This window comes from Dissoconium aciculare (assembly GCF_010015565.1).
Source record: "Dissoconium aciculare CBS 342.82 unplaced genomic scaffold K489scaffold_2, whole genome shotgun sequence".
Lineage (NCBI taxonomy): Eukaryota > Fungi > Ascomycota > Dothideomycetes > Mycosphaerellales > Dissoconiaceae > Dissoconium > Dissoconium aciculare.
In genome coordinates, this window is record NW_022984952.1 from 1,854,446 (window position 1) to 1,871,051 (window position 16,606).

General features: G+C 50.6%; 9 protein-coding genes across 9 annotated transcripts; 3 read left to right on the forward strand and 6 right to left on the reverse strand.

Moving 5' to 3' along the window:
- The first annotated feature begins 1,249 nt into the window (after nt 1-1,249).
- Nucleotides 1,250-2,154, forward strand: K489DRAFT_117477 (uncharacterized protein). The gene has a single exon (XM_033598947.1). The coding sequence runs from the start codon at nt 1,472-1,474 to the stop codon at nt 1,931-1,933; it is 462 nt and encodes a 153-aa protein (XP_033463537.1). The 5' UTR covers nt 1,250-1,471; the 3' UTR covers nt 1,934-2,154.
- A 564-nt stretch (nt 2,155-2,718) lies between these two features.
- K489DRAFT_117493 (kinase-like protein) lies at nt 2,719-5,368 on the reverse strand. Its single transcript, XM_033598948.1, has 2 exons — nt 4,692-5,368; nt 2,719-4,637 (listed from the first exon to the last, which is right to left on the reverse strand). Exons 1-2 carry the CDS (start codon nt 5,219-5,221, stop codon nt 2,906-2,908), a joined length of 2,262 nt encoding a protein of 753 aa, XP_033463538.1. The 5' UTR covers nt 5,222-5,368; the 3' UTR covers nt 2,719-2,905.
- A 339-nt stretch (nt 5,369-5,707) lies between these two features.
- On the reverse strand, nt 5,708-8,025 carry K489DRAFT_376920 (cysteine proteinase). Its single transcript, XM_033604029.1, has one exon. The coding sequence runs from the start codon at nt 7,788-7,790 to the stop codon at nt 5,874-5,876; it is 1,917 nt and encodes a 638-aa protein (XP_033463539.1). The 5' UTR covers nt 7,791-8,025; the 3' UTR covers nt 5,708-5,873.
- Nucleotides 8,026-8,175: 150 nt separating this feature from the next.
- Nucleotides 8,176-9,367, forward strand: K489DRAFT_376921 (uncharacterized protein). The gene is made up of 2 exons (XM_033604030.1): nt 8,176-8,409; nt 8,469-9,367. The coding sequence occupies exons 1-2, from the start codon at nt 8,211-8,213 to the stop codon at nt 9,143-9,145; spliced, it is 876 nt and encodes a 291-aa protein (XP_033463540.1). The 5' UTR covers nt 8,176-8,210; the 3' UTR covers nt 9,146-9,367.
- K489DRAFT_117660 (uncharacterized protein) lies at nt 9,262-10,834 on the reverse strand. Its single transcript, XM_033598949.1, has one exon. The coding sequence runs from the start codon at nt 10,672-10,674 to the stop codon at nt 9,379-9,381; it is 1,296 nt and encodes a 431-aa protein (XP_033463541.1). The 5' UTR covers nt 10,675-10,834; the 3' UTR covers nt 9,262-9,378.
- A 110-nt stretch (nt 10,835-10,944) lies between these two features.
- Nucleotides 10,945-12,234, reverse strand: K489DRAFT_312703 (cyclin-like protein; the record flags this gene model as incomplete). The annotated part of the gene is made up of 1 exon (XM_033600884.1): nt 10,945-12,234. One exon carries the CDS (start codon nt 12,232-12,234, stop codon nt 10,945-10,947), a length of 1,290 nt encoding a protein of 429 aa, XP_033463542.1.
- A 625-nt stretch (nt 12,235-12,859) lies between these two features.
- K489DRAFT_428861 (uncharacterized protein) lies at nt 12,860-13,187 on the forward strand (the record flags this gene model as incomplete). Its single annotated transcript, XM_033608352.1, has 3 exons — nt 12,860-12,878; nt 12,934-13,026; nt 13,093-13,187. 3 exons carry the CDS (start codon nt 12,860-12,862, stop codon nt 13,185-13,187), a joined length of 207 nt encoding a protein of 68 aa, XP_033463543.1.
- Nucleotides 13,188-13,428: 241 nt separating this feature from the next.
- Nucleotides 13,429-14,794, reverse strand: K489DRAFT_376923 (putative SEC4-like Rab/GTPase). The gene is made up of 3 exons (XM_033604031.1): nt 14,480-14,794; nt 14,151-14,418; nt 13,429-14,033 (listed from the first exon to the last, which is right to left on the reverse strand). The coding sequence occupies exons 1-3, from the start codon at nt 14,507-14,509 to the stop codon at nt 13,705-13,707; spliced, it is 627 nt and encodes a 208-aa protein (XP_033463544.1). The 5' UTR covers nt 14,510-14,794; the 3' UTR covers nt 13,429-13,704.
- A 200-nt stretch (nt 14,795-14,994) lies between these two features.
- Nucleotides 14,995-16,483, reverse strand: K489DRAFT_376925 (DNA-binding protein HGH1). The gene is made up of 4 exons (XM_033604032.1): nt 16,379-16,483; nt 16,274-16,319; nt 16,006-16,223; nt 14,995-15,917 (listed from the first exon to the last, which is right to left on the reverse strand). The coding sequence occupies exons 1-4, from the start codon at nt 16,397-16,399 to the stop codon at nt 15,096-15,098; spliced, it is 1,107 nt and encodes a 368-aa protein (XP_033463545.1). The 5' UTR covers nt 16,400-16,483; the 3' UTR covers nt 14,995-15,095.
- Nucleotides 16,484-16,606: the final 123 nt, after the last annotated feature.

Here is a 16,606-nt window from a genome sequence, read left to right on the forward strand (position 1 = left end):
GGGCTGCCATGACCTAGCACAGCGTCACATCGCCTCGTACTCGGGGGACAGCGAGCGGAATTCCTCTGCCGATGCCATCCGCTGGATCGTGGTTGTTTTGCCCCATGCGAATGTGTTTCGCTTGGCCCGTCGGACCCCGCGCGGCATCCTCAGGTTCTCCCAGGGTCCAAGCGGTGCTGATGACTGGGCAGCACCGGCCTCAGGTCCGTAAAGAGTTGCCAACGCACCCGCACAGCAAGCAAGTCATTTATCACAACGGATTGTGTTGGAACACAGGATGTGGACGGTTTGAGGTTTTACTTTCATGAACGGTAGGATTGTTCCTACACGACCGTCCGCCGCTGATGTCTGGGGCGAGCGTGCCCGACGGCCTCAACGGTATCATGTCCGAAACAACAGACGTTGAGCCTGAATGTGTTCGTCAACTGTGCGCCGTCGGCTTGCATGGCATATTACACAAATTTACCAATTTGTGTACAGGACGGTCCGCGTTGATGTTCGAATTATACTGTACGGCCCAACCCGTTTGACACTGTGGCAAGTGCAACCGATCGTGCTGCTCATCGGCCCTTGTGATGACTTATTATAGTGACACATGATTAAAACCGCTGAGTGAAGCGACTTGAGCCGTTGCTGGCAAAGTCTAACACGCCTCAATATGGGTTGACGCCTGGCTTGTCATTGTGGTACAGTAATTGAAAAGACCATCGACCCGAACCGAGTGCCTGAGACTGACGGGCTCACTGGAATCTGCGAAGACCAGAGCTTGCAGAATCTCACATGAACCTTCAGTCTCTCATCGCGCCGCCATGTGAAGATATTTGGTCTAACGATTGTATATCGGTGATCGATCCATGAGATGATGTGTGTGCTGCATTACTCCAGCGGTCACGCTGTCATCGATCACTCCTGGTTCGATCGATGTGCTTTCAAGACAACACGACTCTCGAGATCGAGAAAGCCGAGCGATCAGCGCGAATGGACTCGAGATCTTGTGTCTGTCAAATTTCTCTCCCGGACCCTGTAGATCTCTATCTCGGAGGAGAACAGCGTGATGCGTCGTAAGCGTGACGTTTTTCAGAAAAGCAATAACTTGTTTCGTCGTCAACGACCCTGTCGTGCGTGCAGATTACTTCGCAAGTCGCTTGAAGTCGATGCGACAAGCTGTCAAGCATGATGACGGTGCAGGGTCATCGCCCTGACAATCATTGGACAAAGCAAATCTCATAATCGCGCGGAGGCCGTCCCCTTCGCATTGATAGTAGCAACCTGGCGCGAGCACGAGGACTGTGCTGTCGATGCTGTTGGCGTTTCGAAAATGCATTATTCGACGACGTCGTTCGCCAGAAATCTCTACTGCTAAAACCAAACGCTTTACGAAGGACAAGACACCTCGACGCACCGGCGAGGTAAGTGGTTGGAGATTAATTCATATTGAAGCGAATCAATTGTTCATCGCAATCAGGAAAGTATGTGGTTGATCCACTTTTGTTCTGTACTGACCAACTTGAGGAAGGAAACGAACGGTTTATTATGCCATCAAATATTTCAACTAAGGAATATCGACCGTTTTGTATTGATCATTAGCGATAAATTCACTCTTTCAAGTTTGGAGCGCTTGAAATTCGTCGTTGCCTATCAGCATGTTCGGTATTACCGTCAATCGACATCGGCCAGTATCTTCCAGTCGACGATCGTGCTGTACAGTGTACAATATGCTGCGGCGTTTGGCATTGATGAGAATGCGGCCCCGGCGGAGACCTTCCACTGTTCCTGCAACCCTAGTCCAACAATTCCAAGCGGGTCTCGTAAGCTGCATGATGGCAATGCAGCAGAGACCAATGCACATGTGCATACCGCTTCTGCGCTCGTCAAGGGCCTGGCAAAACTCTCTTTGTGCTTGGGCCAGAGGTTTTCGCGTCCGCGCCTGTGAGCGAGATTTCTCGTATTAGACCGAGGTTCGGGGCATCGGTTGCGCTTGGAGCACGAGTTCGTTGCGCGATGTCATATAGAGATCGCCACGATCGGAATGCATTATCTCTTTACGAGTTTGGTCGTGAAGTCCAGTTAGGTTGACGCGCATTAATGATTGCATCAGGTGAAAATGACAGGCTGATCGCTCCTATAAGTTACTGTCGTCCATACGAGGGGTAGCCCAAGCCGAGGTTTGAGGCATTCGTCGCATCAATGCTAGTTGCACGGTGTTGCAATTAAGGCATTCGAGGAAAGGATGAAAGAATGTTGTTTCAATATTGAGAAGTCATCTAACAATCTGGCTGTCTTTTCGCATGCGACGAACGCTGATGGCAAGTCAACGGTGATCGGCCAGGCCTCGCAAAATAACAAACAGATTTGAGTTGATCTACCTGGAAAACTCAGCTACTCGTCGTGAACGTCTCGATGCTGCTCGAAAAGCATGTTCTGGCAAGACCAACAAGATGTCGCACGTCTTCTTTGGAAAGTGTAATTCGATACTGGGCTACAGCGCACGTAGAATTTTCGAGATAAGCCATAGCACGATTCCGCGTACATGTAAGCCCGGCATCAGCATCCGAGTCAAGAGCGATGTCTGTCGGTGATGGCATTACGCGTGTTAATTACACCGCCGATGGGAAAGACGGAAATTTTGATCAATGTTGCGAATTCATTCAGCGACCGGTAATAATCCGAGCATGCCATGCTCCGTCGGTGCGTGTAGTCGTGCTTTCTATATCTCCTTTTTTGCGCGTCCGGATTCTGCTAACAGATCGGAATGATGTCTCGTTCACTATCTGTCGTTCACCATCTGTTCAGTAGCAATGATACATTGCAGCATTCGTCGTAAGATCTGTGTGGGTAGGGCAGGCCGTCCTCGTCAATGAGGTTCAACTCATAGACAAACTCAACTTTAGTAACGAGAGGACACCTAATCTCTCTTGAGAACAGAAGTTGGTAGAAAAGGAATCCCGGGCGCCTTGACTGTTGGCGCAACGACTGCGGGAGTCTGGAACATTCGATGCTTGAGTGCCTGCGCAGGCTTAATCCGCTGTTCGGGATCGATCTTGAGACACTGATCGAGAAGATCTGCAAAGTCTTCATGAAGTTTTCTCAATTCTGCGTCTTTGGCGGAGACTGCCCCGAGCGGTGGCATGCCAACGGCAAGGCGTGATCGTATGTCCTTTCCGTGAACAGGCTGCTGGAAATGGATTGGCTTTGATACGATCTTTCCAGTCAGCGCGTTAGTCTCCTCTCCTATGAACGTGTTGTCTAAAGAGAAATGACCAGTCGGCTGGACTACTTTTTTGAGCATCCGGGAGGGTATCTTGCCGCGACACTCTTGAATCATACGCAGCATCCTATTGTTGTCTTGTCCATTGAACAAGATCCTGCCTGTATATAACTCGAAAAGCGTGCAGCCAATGGCCCACATGTCGATCGCGTAGCTGTGCGGCATTCCAATCATGATCTCTGGAGCTCTGTAAAAGCGGGACACCAACATGTCAGTGACGGTGACATCCTTCAAGAACATTGCCGACCCTAGATCGCATAGCTTGATGTATTGATTGTCTTGATGCACAAGAATATTGTCGGGCTTAAGGTCTGCGTGCAGGACTTCTGACTGCTCCAGGTGATGCAATGCCATAAACATTTGTCGAGCATATACTTTCACAGCTGATATGTCCAAACCAGTGTTGCGGCCGTGCTTCTTCAAGAGTTCACGAAGATCCGACTCAAGACTCTCGAAAACAAGACAGAAGTGTTTCTTGTGGGTGAACGTGTGCAATAGACGAATGATTGGCACTTTCCCACTCGGGTCGCGATCCTGCAGAAGCGTCAAGAATTGCACTTCGTGCTGGGCAGCCTTAAGCATTGTATCATTGTTGCGAGCAATCTTGATGGCAACCTTGGTGTTTGTCTGAACGTCATCCGCAAGTACTACAGATGCGAAAACGCCCTTACCAAGGGAAGTTTGTATGCTATACCGGCCATCAAGGACTTCTCGTTGAATGATCCGCAAATATCCATCAGGGTCGTCATAGTCATGCTGCAAGCCAGCTGCAGGAGCCATTTTGGTCCTGGGATGAGCTTTGCGCGGCGCGCTGAGAGGAGCGAACATATCGTCGTCATCATCTTCGTCAGCAAACATGTCGAACTCTTTCTTGTCATTGTCCTGGGTGTCTTCGACTGAGCTTTCAGATGGGCCGGAAATGACCGTATCGTTGTCTTGTTTGTCTGGCAATCTGTGGTCCGGTCGATCTTCGTTCATGTCCTGAGTAGGATCGTAATCTGCAGCAGAGGTCTCATTCACCGTGGATAGCTGCGACGCACGCTCTGTCTTTTCCAGAGTGAAGCCTTCTGTCACACCTGCCATCTGTTGATCATGAACAACAGCCGGGGTAGTAAGGTTTGTCTGTCCAATTAGAGTCGAGCCCATGGCATGGACTGCTGGAGTCTCATGGTCATGTGATTCCGCCGGCGGTTGGGGAGATGCGTGATTCGAGCTGAGAGCACTACCTGGGAGGCTTGGAGATGTGGCTTGAGGAGATGCTAGGCGTTTCTGGCGTGCATTGGCCTCTGCCATTACTTCCGCGATGCGCTTACGTTTTGCCAGTCGCGACACGGGTGCCTGCTGCTCCTGCTGTTCGACTTCAGCGTCCCTGTGATTGAGCGTAAGTATATAAGGCTGACGACGGAATCCCTGCGGAACGAACCTTGAAGGGTTGACGTTGCTATCTGCGCTTTGACGCGCAGTCTGCGAACCTATTGTAATTGCTCGCTGAGCTTCACCTGTGCCTACTAACAATGAACCGTTTCGTAGATCAGCAGCTTTTGCTTCGGCTTTTACTGATTGTCCGTTCGCGGATCCATTCAATATGCTTTGACGTGATGCCGATGCTGCAGTATCCCCTTGACTCCGTGACTTTGTTTGATTGTTTTGATTGCGATCATCACCATGATCGCCATGTCGTGTACTTATTTCATCGCGATTACCCGGCCTCCAGGGTGAGCGAGAGCGCAGTCGCTCGCTGTGACGAAAGGGTGACCTGGAGCGATCCCGGGCTGGTCTGCGTTGGTCGTCATGGTCTCCGATGCCATATGCGTTATGGGATCTGGATCCGCGCGAAGTCCGAGGTGAAGACTCATGTCTGGGCTTACGGTTAACCTTGGCGTACTGTGAAGTTTGCGCTTCGCTCTTGACCTTCTCCAAGTCCTCGCGCCCTCGCGCCTCTCGAGAGGACATAATCGGTAAGGATAGAGCCACAGACGTGGTTCAGGCTCCAAACCTAACCTAGCTCCTCTCTTCCTAAGTAATGTCGGTTATTGTAACAGTCAGCAAAGAGTACAAGGTACTGGACGGCTGTTATGCGAGGTTCGCGAAGGAATTGAACCGGCGAGGATGTTCTCACAGCTGGGCTTTCTTGGTGTGCGATTGACTGTTCTTCGGCACTGGGCACACCGTCGAGGAATTCCAATCAGACCAACAAAGGACATCACCACATTTGGTCAAGGAAAGAGCTCTTCGACCGTCCAGAACGATGCAAGCCCGAGTGATCAACAGCGGCAAGTGTGAATCAACGCAGGTGATTGACGTGGGAAGTTCGCGACAACCATCGATAAGTTCATCGGAGCATGACACACTATTCGAAGCCGGACACACCCAGGCGGGTGACGATGACGAGAGAGTCACGTGATAGTGACTCGCTTTTGCGGGAGGCTCCGCTCCTCCAGCGGCTCTCTGCAGATAATAAGTCTTATCATTTTAAGTGCGATTGTGCTTCTGTCGCTTATAATACAAGGTGAAAGCCTATCACACAGGATTGGGAAAACCTCACACATCACGTGAATTGTTCAATTGATTGACTCTTCGTTGTGCGCGCCACCGTCAGACTTTGCTAGGCTGCGTCTGTGATAATCTCATAGAAGAGGAGATACACCTCTCGCTGCATGCCTAGTACTTCGCTGGTTTTACTCTCCTTGATCCTATCATCACTGATGCGCCACCAACGATCGTGGGCTTTGTTTTTCTTGGATGAGTTGCGCAGCTTCGGAAGTCCAATGGACCTGCCTGTCCCATTCGACTGAGCTCCTGCACTCTGTGGCCTGTCGATAGAATCTACGTTCGTCGATAGGCGGGATAGTCCAGGAGTCGGCAAATCGTCCAAATTCAAAGACCTGGTCAGCGTGTCCTGGTTCGTGCTTCTTGAATCAGGCCGTGGCGGGTCTTTTGCATCGTGATGTGCATCATGCGATGTCTTCGAGACTTTGTCTGTAGGCGTTTGGTCTTCGTCATCAGAATGAAGCGATGTTGCTGGGAAATTCGCACGCAGATGGGGACTGGATGCTGCGGTAGGTCGATCGTCAGCCGTTGAATGGGGCTTACGACTATAGGGGCCTTCCGTGCCCATTGATGTAGGGGTCGAAAATGGCGGACTCAGCATCTGCCGACGAAAAGATTCATAGTGCCCACTGTTGTGGCCCCCCCTATGGGTAACAACACCCAAGAGCCTATAGACCTTGCGATCGAGTAGTCCTCCCAGCGGTAGAATTTCTGGAAATGACACCTTCGCCAAATTCTTTGAGCTTGATGCATGGAGGTCCCAGATTGACCGGCTAAGATGGACGGCTAATATTCGTGGGAAGGATGACACTCGCACGTGCTTCGCGATCCTTCGCTTTGGTGCCGTTGTAAGACTAGGCAAAGCAATATCCTTAGGTGGATTCTCTGGGTCATCGCGAATCGCGATATTGATCCTCTCCTGGTCAGACTCGAGCAGTTCTTTTTCCTCCTTTATGATTGATTTTTTGGACAATTTCTGGCCAATGACGTCGAGAGCATGAACCAGTCGACAGCGATCGCAAGTGAAATCGTCGATGTGCTCGACTTTGAACATGCCATCGAAGCAATCATTCAACGTTGTGGAGGAACCTTGGTGGGGCACGTTCAAAGTCAACGTCACAAAGGAGGACTCCGTTGCTCTCGGTTTGAATCCACAATGAAGACATTCCACTTGCGATTCAACCTTGCCTTCCATTGGAAATGAGTGCCCGGCTGCGTCGTGCCCGCGCGCCGGATGCGGTTCGAGCGATGAATGCTTCGGTGAGGTCTCACCGCTCGAGGGCTGAGTTGAAGTGGTAATTGATTCAGAATTGTTTTGATCCTGCTTAACGGCTGATTCCGTGGCCGCGCTGCAGGTACGAACAGTTGTGGGCGGCGAAGGCTCATGCAGCCTCTTGCGTGCCTTCTTGCCAGCCTGGTATTCGTCTGCCAGTCTTTCGACAATAATCTGGAGAAATTCTTGTGCATCTTGCTGTGATCGGTTTATGTGCGTCCGAAATGCTTGCTCTACAGTGCGGATGAAACCTTGTGCAGATATAGTCTTTCGATATATGGGTCGCTCGTTCAATGCATCGAGCACGTCTTTCAGACCAGCAGTGACAAGACCCTGCTGAAGACCCACAATCTTCCAATCTGGGAGTCGTTTCAAGGTGGAAGCATCGCCCGCTTCATCGTGCACCATCGCCACGGGGCTCCTGTACACCTCAGGCCCATCTAGTGATCTCAGATGAACCTCACGTATAAGAAAGATCCTCAGCTCCGGCAAGCCTGCAAGTGCTTGGAGCACACTGTTGATGAAACAGTCATTCGCAGGATTCACCAGACCCACAACGCCATTCTTGCGTCCAGACTTGGTGCTGTTCGCTGCAGCATCATCGAGGAAAAACGTCGGACCGAAACAATACACCAGGGTGATAGCTGCCAAAGAGGCGCCTGCAGCGTACGTAGCGATCGTCAGAGGACGTTCGGGCATCTTGGCCACAAGACCAGTCCCTGCAACTGCTCTGAGGGCCTTATTGCGTTGGGATGGCTTTGTTGCCGTGCTCGATGGGATGGGCGTCGTACTCCAAATGACAGCACCGATATCAGCTCCATAACGAGCCAGTGAAGCGGGTAAGTCCAGTCCGTATCGCGGAAAGAAATGGGTAGTAGAGAATCGCGATTTATAATATCTTGATGGTGTTTCGATCTATGTAGAGTGTCGCATGATTATACAATAATAAGTGTGATCTTTCCACGGGTTCAGCGGTAAGTTCATTTGGTTGTGGTCCGCAAGCGCGCTTCCTCCGCGTGCCCTGCTCCGACCGCCGAACAAGATTTCGAACGGTGCTACGGACTGGACTACAAGTCCTGCTCTCCCGGTATTCGCATCGCAATTCAGTCACAATCAACGATGGCATTTCAAATACCAAAGCGTACCATTCCGCAATGCTCGGCCTGCATCCAGAATCACATACGAAACATAATTGGCGATGTATCCGGCCCGGTCTCAAGTCTGCGGCAGCAGATTAGGGGCAAGAAAAAGATGGTCAACAACACAGGCACTTCAATTGTGCAGCTTTTGAAGGATAAGCCGGAATATGGTCGCAAAGGTCCGCAAGCCTTGCCGGGTGACGATCCTAAGAGCTTATTGTTAACAACCTAATTATAGGTTCATTCGTCCCAATTCCGACAGGATTGATGCGCAATAAGTGGTTTCCCGAGCGCATAGCAGAATATGTTTCGAAACAGGAGCTAAAAGCTTTGAAACTCAACAACATCTCCACTGAGAGGGACCTCGACTTCGGTATCACAGAAGAGATGCGCGCCGCAAGAAGAGCGGCGGAGGGAGGTGACGAGATGGAGGAGCTAGTGACCGAAGAGGAGATAAAAACAGAACCTAGGCCTAGGCCCGTGGGCGACATTGAACTGTCGCCGGAGAGGAGTCGCGAACTCATTGAGATCTTCATACCCAAACGTCTCGAATTCCCTCGCACGGCTATAGCAGGCAACAGACCGGAAGACCAGCGCTCAGCATTCAGCGCTGGCGCCGAGCTTCTCGCAGCAAGAACTGGTGGAGTGGGCGTCAACGATAAGCTCGCGCCAATCTATGGCTCTGTCACTCTTCATGATGTTGCAGTAGTTATGCGCGCTGCTATGGACACCAATGATGAAGCCAGAAGAGTCGTCATTAACCAGGATGATCTTACATTCATTGATCTTCCAGCCTCGAGCGAAGCTGATGCGGACAGAATTAAAAATATCGGCGATTTCGTGGTCGAACTCAAGCTCAAGAATATGACCGAGCCCGTCGTTAGGACGATCAGAGTTGTTCCCAAGAGCTTCTGAGCGATGCACAATAGTTCCCATGTACCATACTTTCATTGTACAAACAGCGGTTTCGATACCATTGCCTCCAAGGCCATTACCTGTCCTCAGGCGATCAGATGGCAAAACGCGTAGTAGCATTCACGACCAGCAAATTCTTCCACGCTCTGATTGACGTTTCCTAATCGGTTCATTTATTTTACATTGTACCAAGTCGAATTTCTATTTAAATGATACACACGACTTCAGACTGCTCAATTGAAGCACATCGTTTCTGGCGGATGTTGACGACTAGGGTCAAAGTCAGGGATGGCTCTGCAAGGTTCGAAGTCCATGGCGTCCTGATCGTATGAACCCAGGCTTTGCTGATTCGCGTCAAAATGTGCTCGCGGAAGCACGACGCGAGGCGGCATTGCTGCATCTCTCAATGCAAAGAATTCTGCCTTGCGACCTTGCCAAAAATCGCTCGTTCCATGAGCGGCAAACGCATCCGCAATCATGCCCAGACTGATACCCATTGCTCCAGATGGTGCTTTCAAGATTGGATGTCCTGAGAAACGGCCGGGGATCTTCAAAACGACCTCGCACGCAGGCTTCTGAAAGGGCGATAAATTGCGCCATGAACCCGCATGTGCAATGTGTTGAAAGTCCAATGTGCCACTACGACCGTTTGGCGATATGGACAAGAATCGAGTTGTCGGGGACGATTGGCTATCTGGCGTCATAAAGCCTGAACCACGTGGAGTTCTATACCTCTCGACTGTCTCCCGTAGAGCTGTAGACGCGTTGACGATTTGACTGAATTCCCTGCCCGCAAGTCGGGATTTTTGCACATCGCGTTCTGACAACATTGAGAACGTCCTTTCGGAAACTTGCTGTGGACTATACGTTCCGGCATTTGGCCAGACTGACGGGACAGTGTTGTGTCTGTTGATGTGGCGGTCTCGAGAACTATCGTCGCAAGAGTTTAAAGCGGCTGTCAATGTAGGCCTTGATCTCTTGGTGTATGTGTGTACCGTGTCGGACATGCAGCATCCCGACGCTCTGCGTTTCCTGCTGACTGAAAGCGACATGTTGATGATTGAGCTCGCTTTGTAAGGAAGGATCCAATCCAAGATGCTCGAGATAGTTTGAAGCGCGGCTTGAGAGAGTGTGCAGTGCAGTCGAAGATACAGTCTAAAGAGATTTTGTTGATTGAAGATCAGGAACGAGGGAAGGTTTTGTAGAAGTCCGAGGCCAATGACAGACGAGTCTGCGCGCGTCGAGACGCGCTTTCCTTTCTCGCGTAAAGTGTGGCTGGTGGTGGTTGCGCACGGGCCCACGGGCTCCTTCACTCCGCCAACAATGCCGACCCTCAACACACCGCGCCCCAGTAAGCCTCGAAATTTGATGAAAGTTTGAAGGACACCTGCAGGGTTTTGAGGTTCCCAACTCGAGTACCAACAATGGTCGTCCGCTGTGTTGAAGTTTCTTCTTAAATTTGGAGCGTTGACGGCGTTGATGGCTGCCCTGATTCGCCGCCAGCTATTAATTACTTCCCACCTGGGCATTTGATTGCCCAGGTGTATTTGTTTTGGGTCTCGTGACCGTATCCGTGAAAGGTCTTGCCACTGAGAACAGCGGCTCGATTCAGACGTGTGCTGGGTATTGATACATCAAAGAACTCCTAGGAAGACAAGAACTCCGTCACCGACCCCATTTGCTTGACGGGCCCGCCGCCTGTGTATATATATCTGAACTCCGCAACGCTGACATCAATGTTAGGAAAATATTGTTATAATGTATCTTGGTGCGTATCCGCGTGAGGACGATACATGCACTTATTCCTCCACCTCCCCCTCTTCGCTGACCTCTCCTTCATCGGTTTTCGCAGATTTGGCTAATGCCGATGTCGTTTCTGTATCAGCACTTTGCGGCTTCCTTCTTTCCTCACGTTTTATCGTGGATTGGTTCCGTATGATTGCGGCTTCGTCCACGCGTTGTCGCTTAGAGAGTGCCTCTTCGTTCGCTGTGCCGTTGTGCGAATTTGTCTCGCCATTGGCAGTAACGGGGCTACCTTCGCGACCACGCTTGATTCCAATGCTGCTAGCATTGCTCGACCTCCTCTCACTACCCGGAGGTCTGATGGATGCCGTGGACCCTTGACCATCGCCCTTCACTCTTGTGCTGTCCCAACCGTCGAGTCCACCTTCGTTGGTCGGTGTAGCGAGTCCGGCATATATAGAGCCATTTCCATCTACCCCACTGCTTGTGGCAATGCCGTTGATCTTATCAGCAGCATGGTCGTAGTTCGCGAGCATGTGGTCCATTGCTTTGCGGACATCATGCAGGCTGACATGCTGAGCTTCCCACCACGGTCGTCCTCTGTTATCGTCTGGGAGTTGCACATCACAATATCTACACGCGGCGTATAAGCTGGCCACAGCAATGGTGCGGCTGTTGAACAGAAGACACAACTGTGTATTATTGCTGTCAGTCACGAAACCCCACGCGGCATTGCGAAGGCGTTTGTTATGCTCAACGCCATTGAACTTGAGCATACCGAACAGTTGCCTGTGCGGGGACTCAATGGTGTAGTCGAAACAGATTGCTTCCATCATGACGTCCTCATTGAAAAGGAGGCAATCTCGCCAACGCCACCAGTCTTTACTCTGATCGTCGATTATAAGGTTGGGATTTTTCTGAGCAACGCGACATAGCGCGAGAATCAAATCGCGAAGCCGCCTACAGCTCTCCTCCACCTTCGTGGCAACGAACAATGCAACACCAGCTGCCTGGTAATGATGTAACTTTGGGAAGCCATTGCGCTCGCTCTTCAAGCTTGCCCGCATGAGATACCGCTGGAAGTAAATAGAGGCTGTGCTCAGCGTAAGTTGAGGTAACTTGAGCAGGATCCCCACTTGCACAATGAAATTCACGCCTTTAGCGCGCACAGCCTGCTCTTCTGCTTGTGGCATGCCATCCTGAATGGAAGGCGAGTTTGCCAATTCCGCTTCGGTGTAGAGCCATTGCGCTTCGGCCTCCGCTAAAATACCATCAGGTGATTGTGGAGGACGTCTCGTCGCTGGATGATGTGCGGGAAGTTGTCGCGCTTCTGACGGTGGTGGCATTGTGCTGATTTCGTGGACTGCAGCCTGTGAAGGGCTCTCACAGCTCGTACAGTCACGTCGGTCGCGCAAGTTGGGATCGGATGCGCGCAGGGTCGGGCTGCGTTGGGAGATCGATCAAGTGTTCAGGGTCGTGTTGATTAGGATGCAGGTGACATCGCTTGCATCGCGAGCGAACATGAATAATCGCGCATGTGGATATCCCACAGGTGATGACATGTGGTAGCCGCCAGTGGTGACTTGTAATAAGTCTGTTGGCGTCGCAAAAAGGCACAAGATGACAATATGAGAAGCAAGAGGCGGCAGCCTCTAATTATGCCTCCGCAGCCACGTGCATGACATCGACGGCGCTCGGTCCGGACCTGCAAGCCCGTCAAAGAATGAGTGTCATTTCGTTGGAACTTCCAAGGTTGCACATGCCTGAGCACGCGTTTGCGGTATAGAATGTCATGCCCGCGTTATTGCAGAACCGGGGCGTTCATCACGTCCAGGGCTGAGGTGCTCCTCCAGCCGGATTTATACACAGTGCGGTATTACATCAGTCGTCCGATGAGCGCGAATTTCTCTCTCGTCTGTTCCTACGATAACTGCACACGCACAATCGAATCAGCGACACATAATCGTAAAAATGCCTTCAGGACAAGGAGGTAGGTGCTGAAGCACTGAGCTGGGTGCAGTGCATGTACTGATACCGTCGTGTAGCCGGTACCAACCCCATCCACAACAAAAAGCCGAAGAAGAAGGTGGTTGAGGAAGACGAAGAAGATAAGGCTTTTAAAGCCAAGCAGGCAGCTGGTACGCACGTAGTCTCTTGTTCTCGCATTAAATTGCAAATCACTGACGGGACGTTGCTCTCGACAGACAAGAAAGCCCGCGAAGAGCTGGCCAAGAAGGCTGGCGGCAAAGGTCCCATGAACACCGGCCAACAGGGTATCAAGAAGAGTGGCAAGAAATGAGCCCATGCAGAAACGATCATTGAAATCTAAACGACTATGAAATCATGCTGTACTCGCCTTGAGTGACCACGAAATAACCGATTGCTTGAGCTTTACCTTGACTATAAAGTTTGCGCTCGAGCCCAGGGCGTACATCGTCACGCCCATGTGGTCTGCGCACAGGTGACAAAACCATGTGAGTTCCCGCGTTTCGTACAGGGAGAGTAATCACCAGCGAGCATTGTTTATTCCTAAAACCTAGGTATGTATGAACGTGCTGGTTCGATGGAGGAAGCTACGAAGAGATTATGCCTTCCAGATGCAGATCGCATACTGGTCTTCTATGTGATTATAACAGATCGTTGCGAAGAGAGTCGCTTCCGAAAAGCGACCTACAGTGGAGCTCCTCTTGAACTCAGATTGTCAATGTCGGATGATTTCAATTATTCGTGGTAACATCATGGAGCGCTGCGCAATCCCAACCCAGCATTACTACATCAAAGCACACATCCCTTGCGGGCTTCTCCCAGCAACTTGTTCAACAGCAGTTCTTACCCAAACCTCCAGCAGTTCCCGCTGCACCACCTACAGGCACTGATGAGGCACCTCCAGCCTGTTGCTGTGGCTGCACGGTGTCTACCAGTCGCTTCTTGATATCTGAGGCGAGACTGTAGAATGCCTTTTCCACGTTGATGTTACCCTTTGCAGACACTTCCATGAACGGTATGCCGAGCTCATCCGCTAAGGCTTGGCCTTGCTCTGTAGACACAGCACGCTTCTCTTCCCAATCACACTTGTTGCCGATAAGGATTTTGTTGACGCCTTCTGTGGCATGTTGCTCAACGTTGGAAAACCAAGTTCTGATGTCTATTGCGGAGATTTCTCAGTCAGTGATTTTTTCAGATAACGTCTCATTGCATAAAATGCGCGGACGGGCAACAAACTCGTGCCCTCCTAGAAACTGGCTCCATGAAGTGTACGTACTATTGAAGCTTCTCTCGTCAGTAACATCGTAGACAAGCAGGATGCCCATGGCGCCCCGATAGTACGCAGTGGTGATAGTCCGAAAGCGCTCCTGTCCCGCAGTGTCCCATATTTGAAGTTTGACTCGCTTGCCGTCCAGCTCAATTGTCCTTATTTTGAAATCAATGCCGATAGTCGTGATAAATGACGGCGTGAACGAGTCTTCGCTGAATCGTAGAAGACAGCATGATTTGCCAACTCCAGAGTCGCCAATCAGGAGGAGTTTGATCTATAAAGCCATGACGCGTCAGTTTCTTGACTCATGGCTCGCTTCGGAAGTTTGCGCCTACAAGAAAGTCATAGTTCCTCGTCCCTGACATGACTGCGCAGCGCTGCTACCGTGGCGGCTGCTTTAAGTGATGTTTCGTTACACCGAACTTTGTATTCAAGTCGCGCGATCAGGGCGCAGTAATCGTCTAGCGTTCAAGAAGCGCAAGTGTCTGACTCAAGAGGTGCTGTTCAGTAGAGCCCGTCAATGTGATCGGATATTGCAGAGTAGCTATCGGAGAGAACAAGCAGCCACAAAGTCAAAGTACAGTCTTTACGCGGTAGGCCAGGCGACAATTTGTGTGAGGTCAGAGGCGGGAGCAGGCCATCTACTAGCCAGTGCTTTGGAAGTTGGATAGCATGGCGTAGTGGCGGTCGGGCCAGCCATCTCCATATTGCCAAGCCCGCTGTAAAGCAGTCTCCAACACGTGATGTGTGAGTACTGGTCGACGAAGCCCCCTACTATCCAACGCCCATCTGCAAGTTGCAAATATCAGGACAATGATGTATGGGCACACCATGCAAGAGCGCTTATGATGTTGTGAACTTCACGCCGTCGATACGCGAACGCATTGCTTATATTCTGATGGTTCGCAATGAACATCTCACAGATCAGCTGATATTTAACACCACGACCAATCATAAGATGTCCACGATCTCGTCGTCCTCATCGATCTCCTTCACCCGGCTCTCATCAGCCGTGTGTGGCTCAGATACGGGATCGCCCTCTTCGTCTCTCATCAAGATCTGCACCAAACGGTCGCATCCTTCAGCGACGTTCTCGTCCTCTACGTGGGAATGCAGTTCGCGAATGATCGGATAAACTTTGATATCCCGCAGTCGCGTCCGTCCCTCTTTTGTTGTGGTGAGCAGCAACAAGGTCTCGAGATGGATGCAAATTATGTCATTCTGTTTCTCCCGTTCTTTGTCTGGTGGTAACAGTTGACATTCGTCAAGCATGCCCTCGGTGTCATCTAGGTCGTACTCTTCGTTTCCCATGAGCGGAAGTATGATGTACGGAAGGATGTTCACGGCATGTGCATCAATGAGCGTTGGATGTGCCGATATCTCGAATGTCACATTCTTGATCGTGCTTGCAACTCCGCGACGTCGAATGGTCGAGGCATGTTCGGTAAACACAACCATTTTGCTCAAGGGGATTACATGTTCATTGTCTTCGCCTGTTCCCTCAGCTCGTGGGTCGAGGAAGTGCTTCCTGCCAGCTTCAAGCTTCGCAAGATCGGCGAACAGATAACACAGATAGTCGTAGTCAGCCTCCTTGTTATACTTTCCATCGGCTCCTTTCACGAAACAGTCCAGCAGCTGATCGATGACGTTAGGCGATGACGATATAGGCTGTGGAACGACTCGCTGCAGATTGAGTAGTTTTGAAACCGATGGTGATTTTGCCAAGTTGGAAATCAACATGCATGCTAAGTTCACATTGACATCCTTGGAATCCTGCAATTTTTTCAGTTCGCGAACGGCGCTAGCTTCGAGTTCATCTGCTGCAACGACTTGGGGTGGGTGCTGGAGTAAATCGCCCTACCGTTATTTTTCGGAATAGTGATTCCATGAAAGCATCGTCTTCAATCAGACTTTTGACCACTTCGGAATCATTGGAAATGTTAACCAGGCATGTCAGAGCATTTTTGGCAATGGGAGAGTAATCCTTGAGTAATAACTTCAAGTCCTTCACAGGCTCTAGCTGGTTACGCTTGAACAAGGGCGGCTGCGCCGTCGAGTAACCGACGAGTTCCTGGGCAGCTGAAATGCGGTCAATTTTCGTACAACCTGCGCATTGCCGATTTCCTCACCAACTTGACGAATTTGTGTGTTGCCATGATGAAGAAATTCGACCAACTGTGAGTGCAGTTAACAACGGCTCAATGAGCTGTTCTGTATGTTCATGATTGACCTGCCTCTTCAAGCTCGGTCGGCATGTTTGGTTTTGTAAAACAAGATCGCTACTGTGAATTATCAATTCTGTCGTAGACGAAAATTTGTTGACTTCTCATTTATTATCTTCTCCACACATGCGAGTGCTAGTTACGATGAAGTCACGCCAACCTCGTACCAAAAGTGTATTCTTAGCTTGAAGTACCAACCCTGGGGCCACAGAGCTGATGTACAGTACATACCTACCCAGG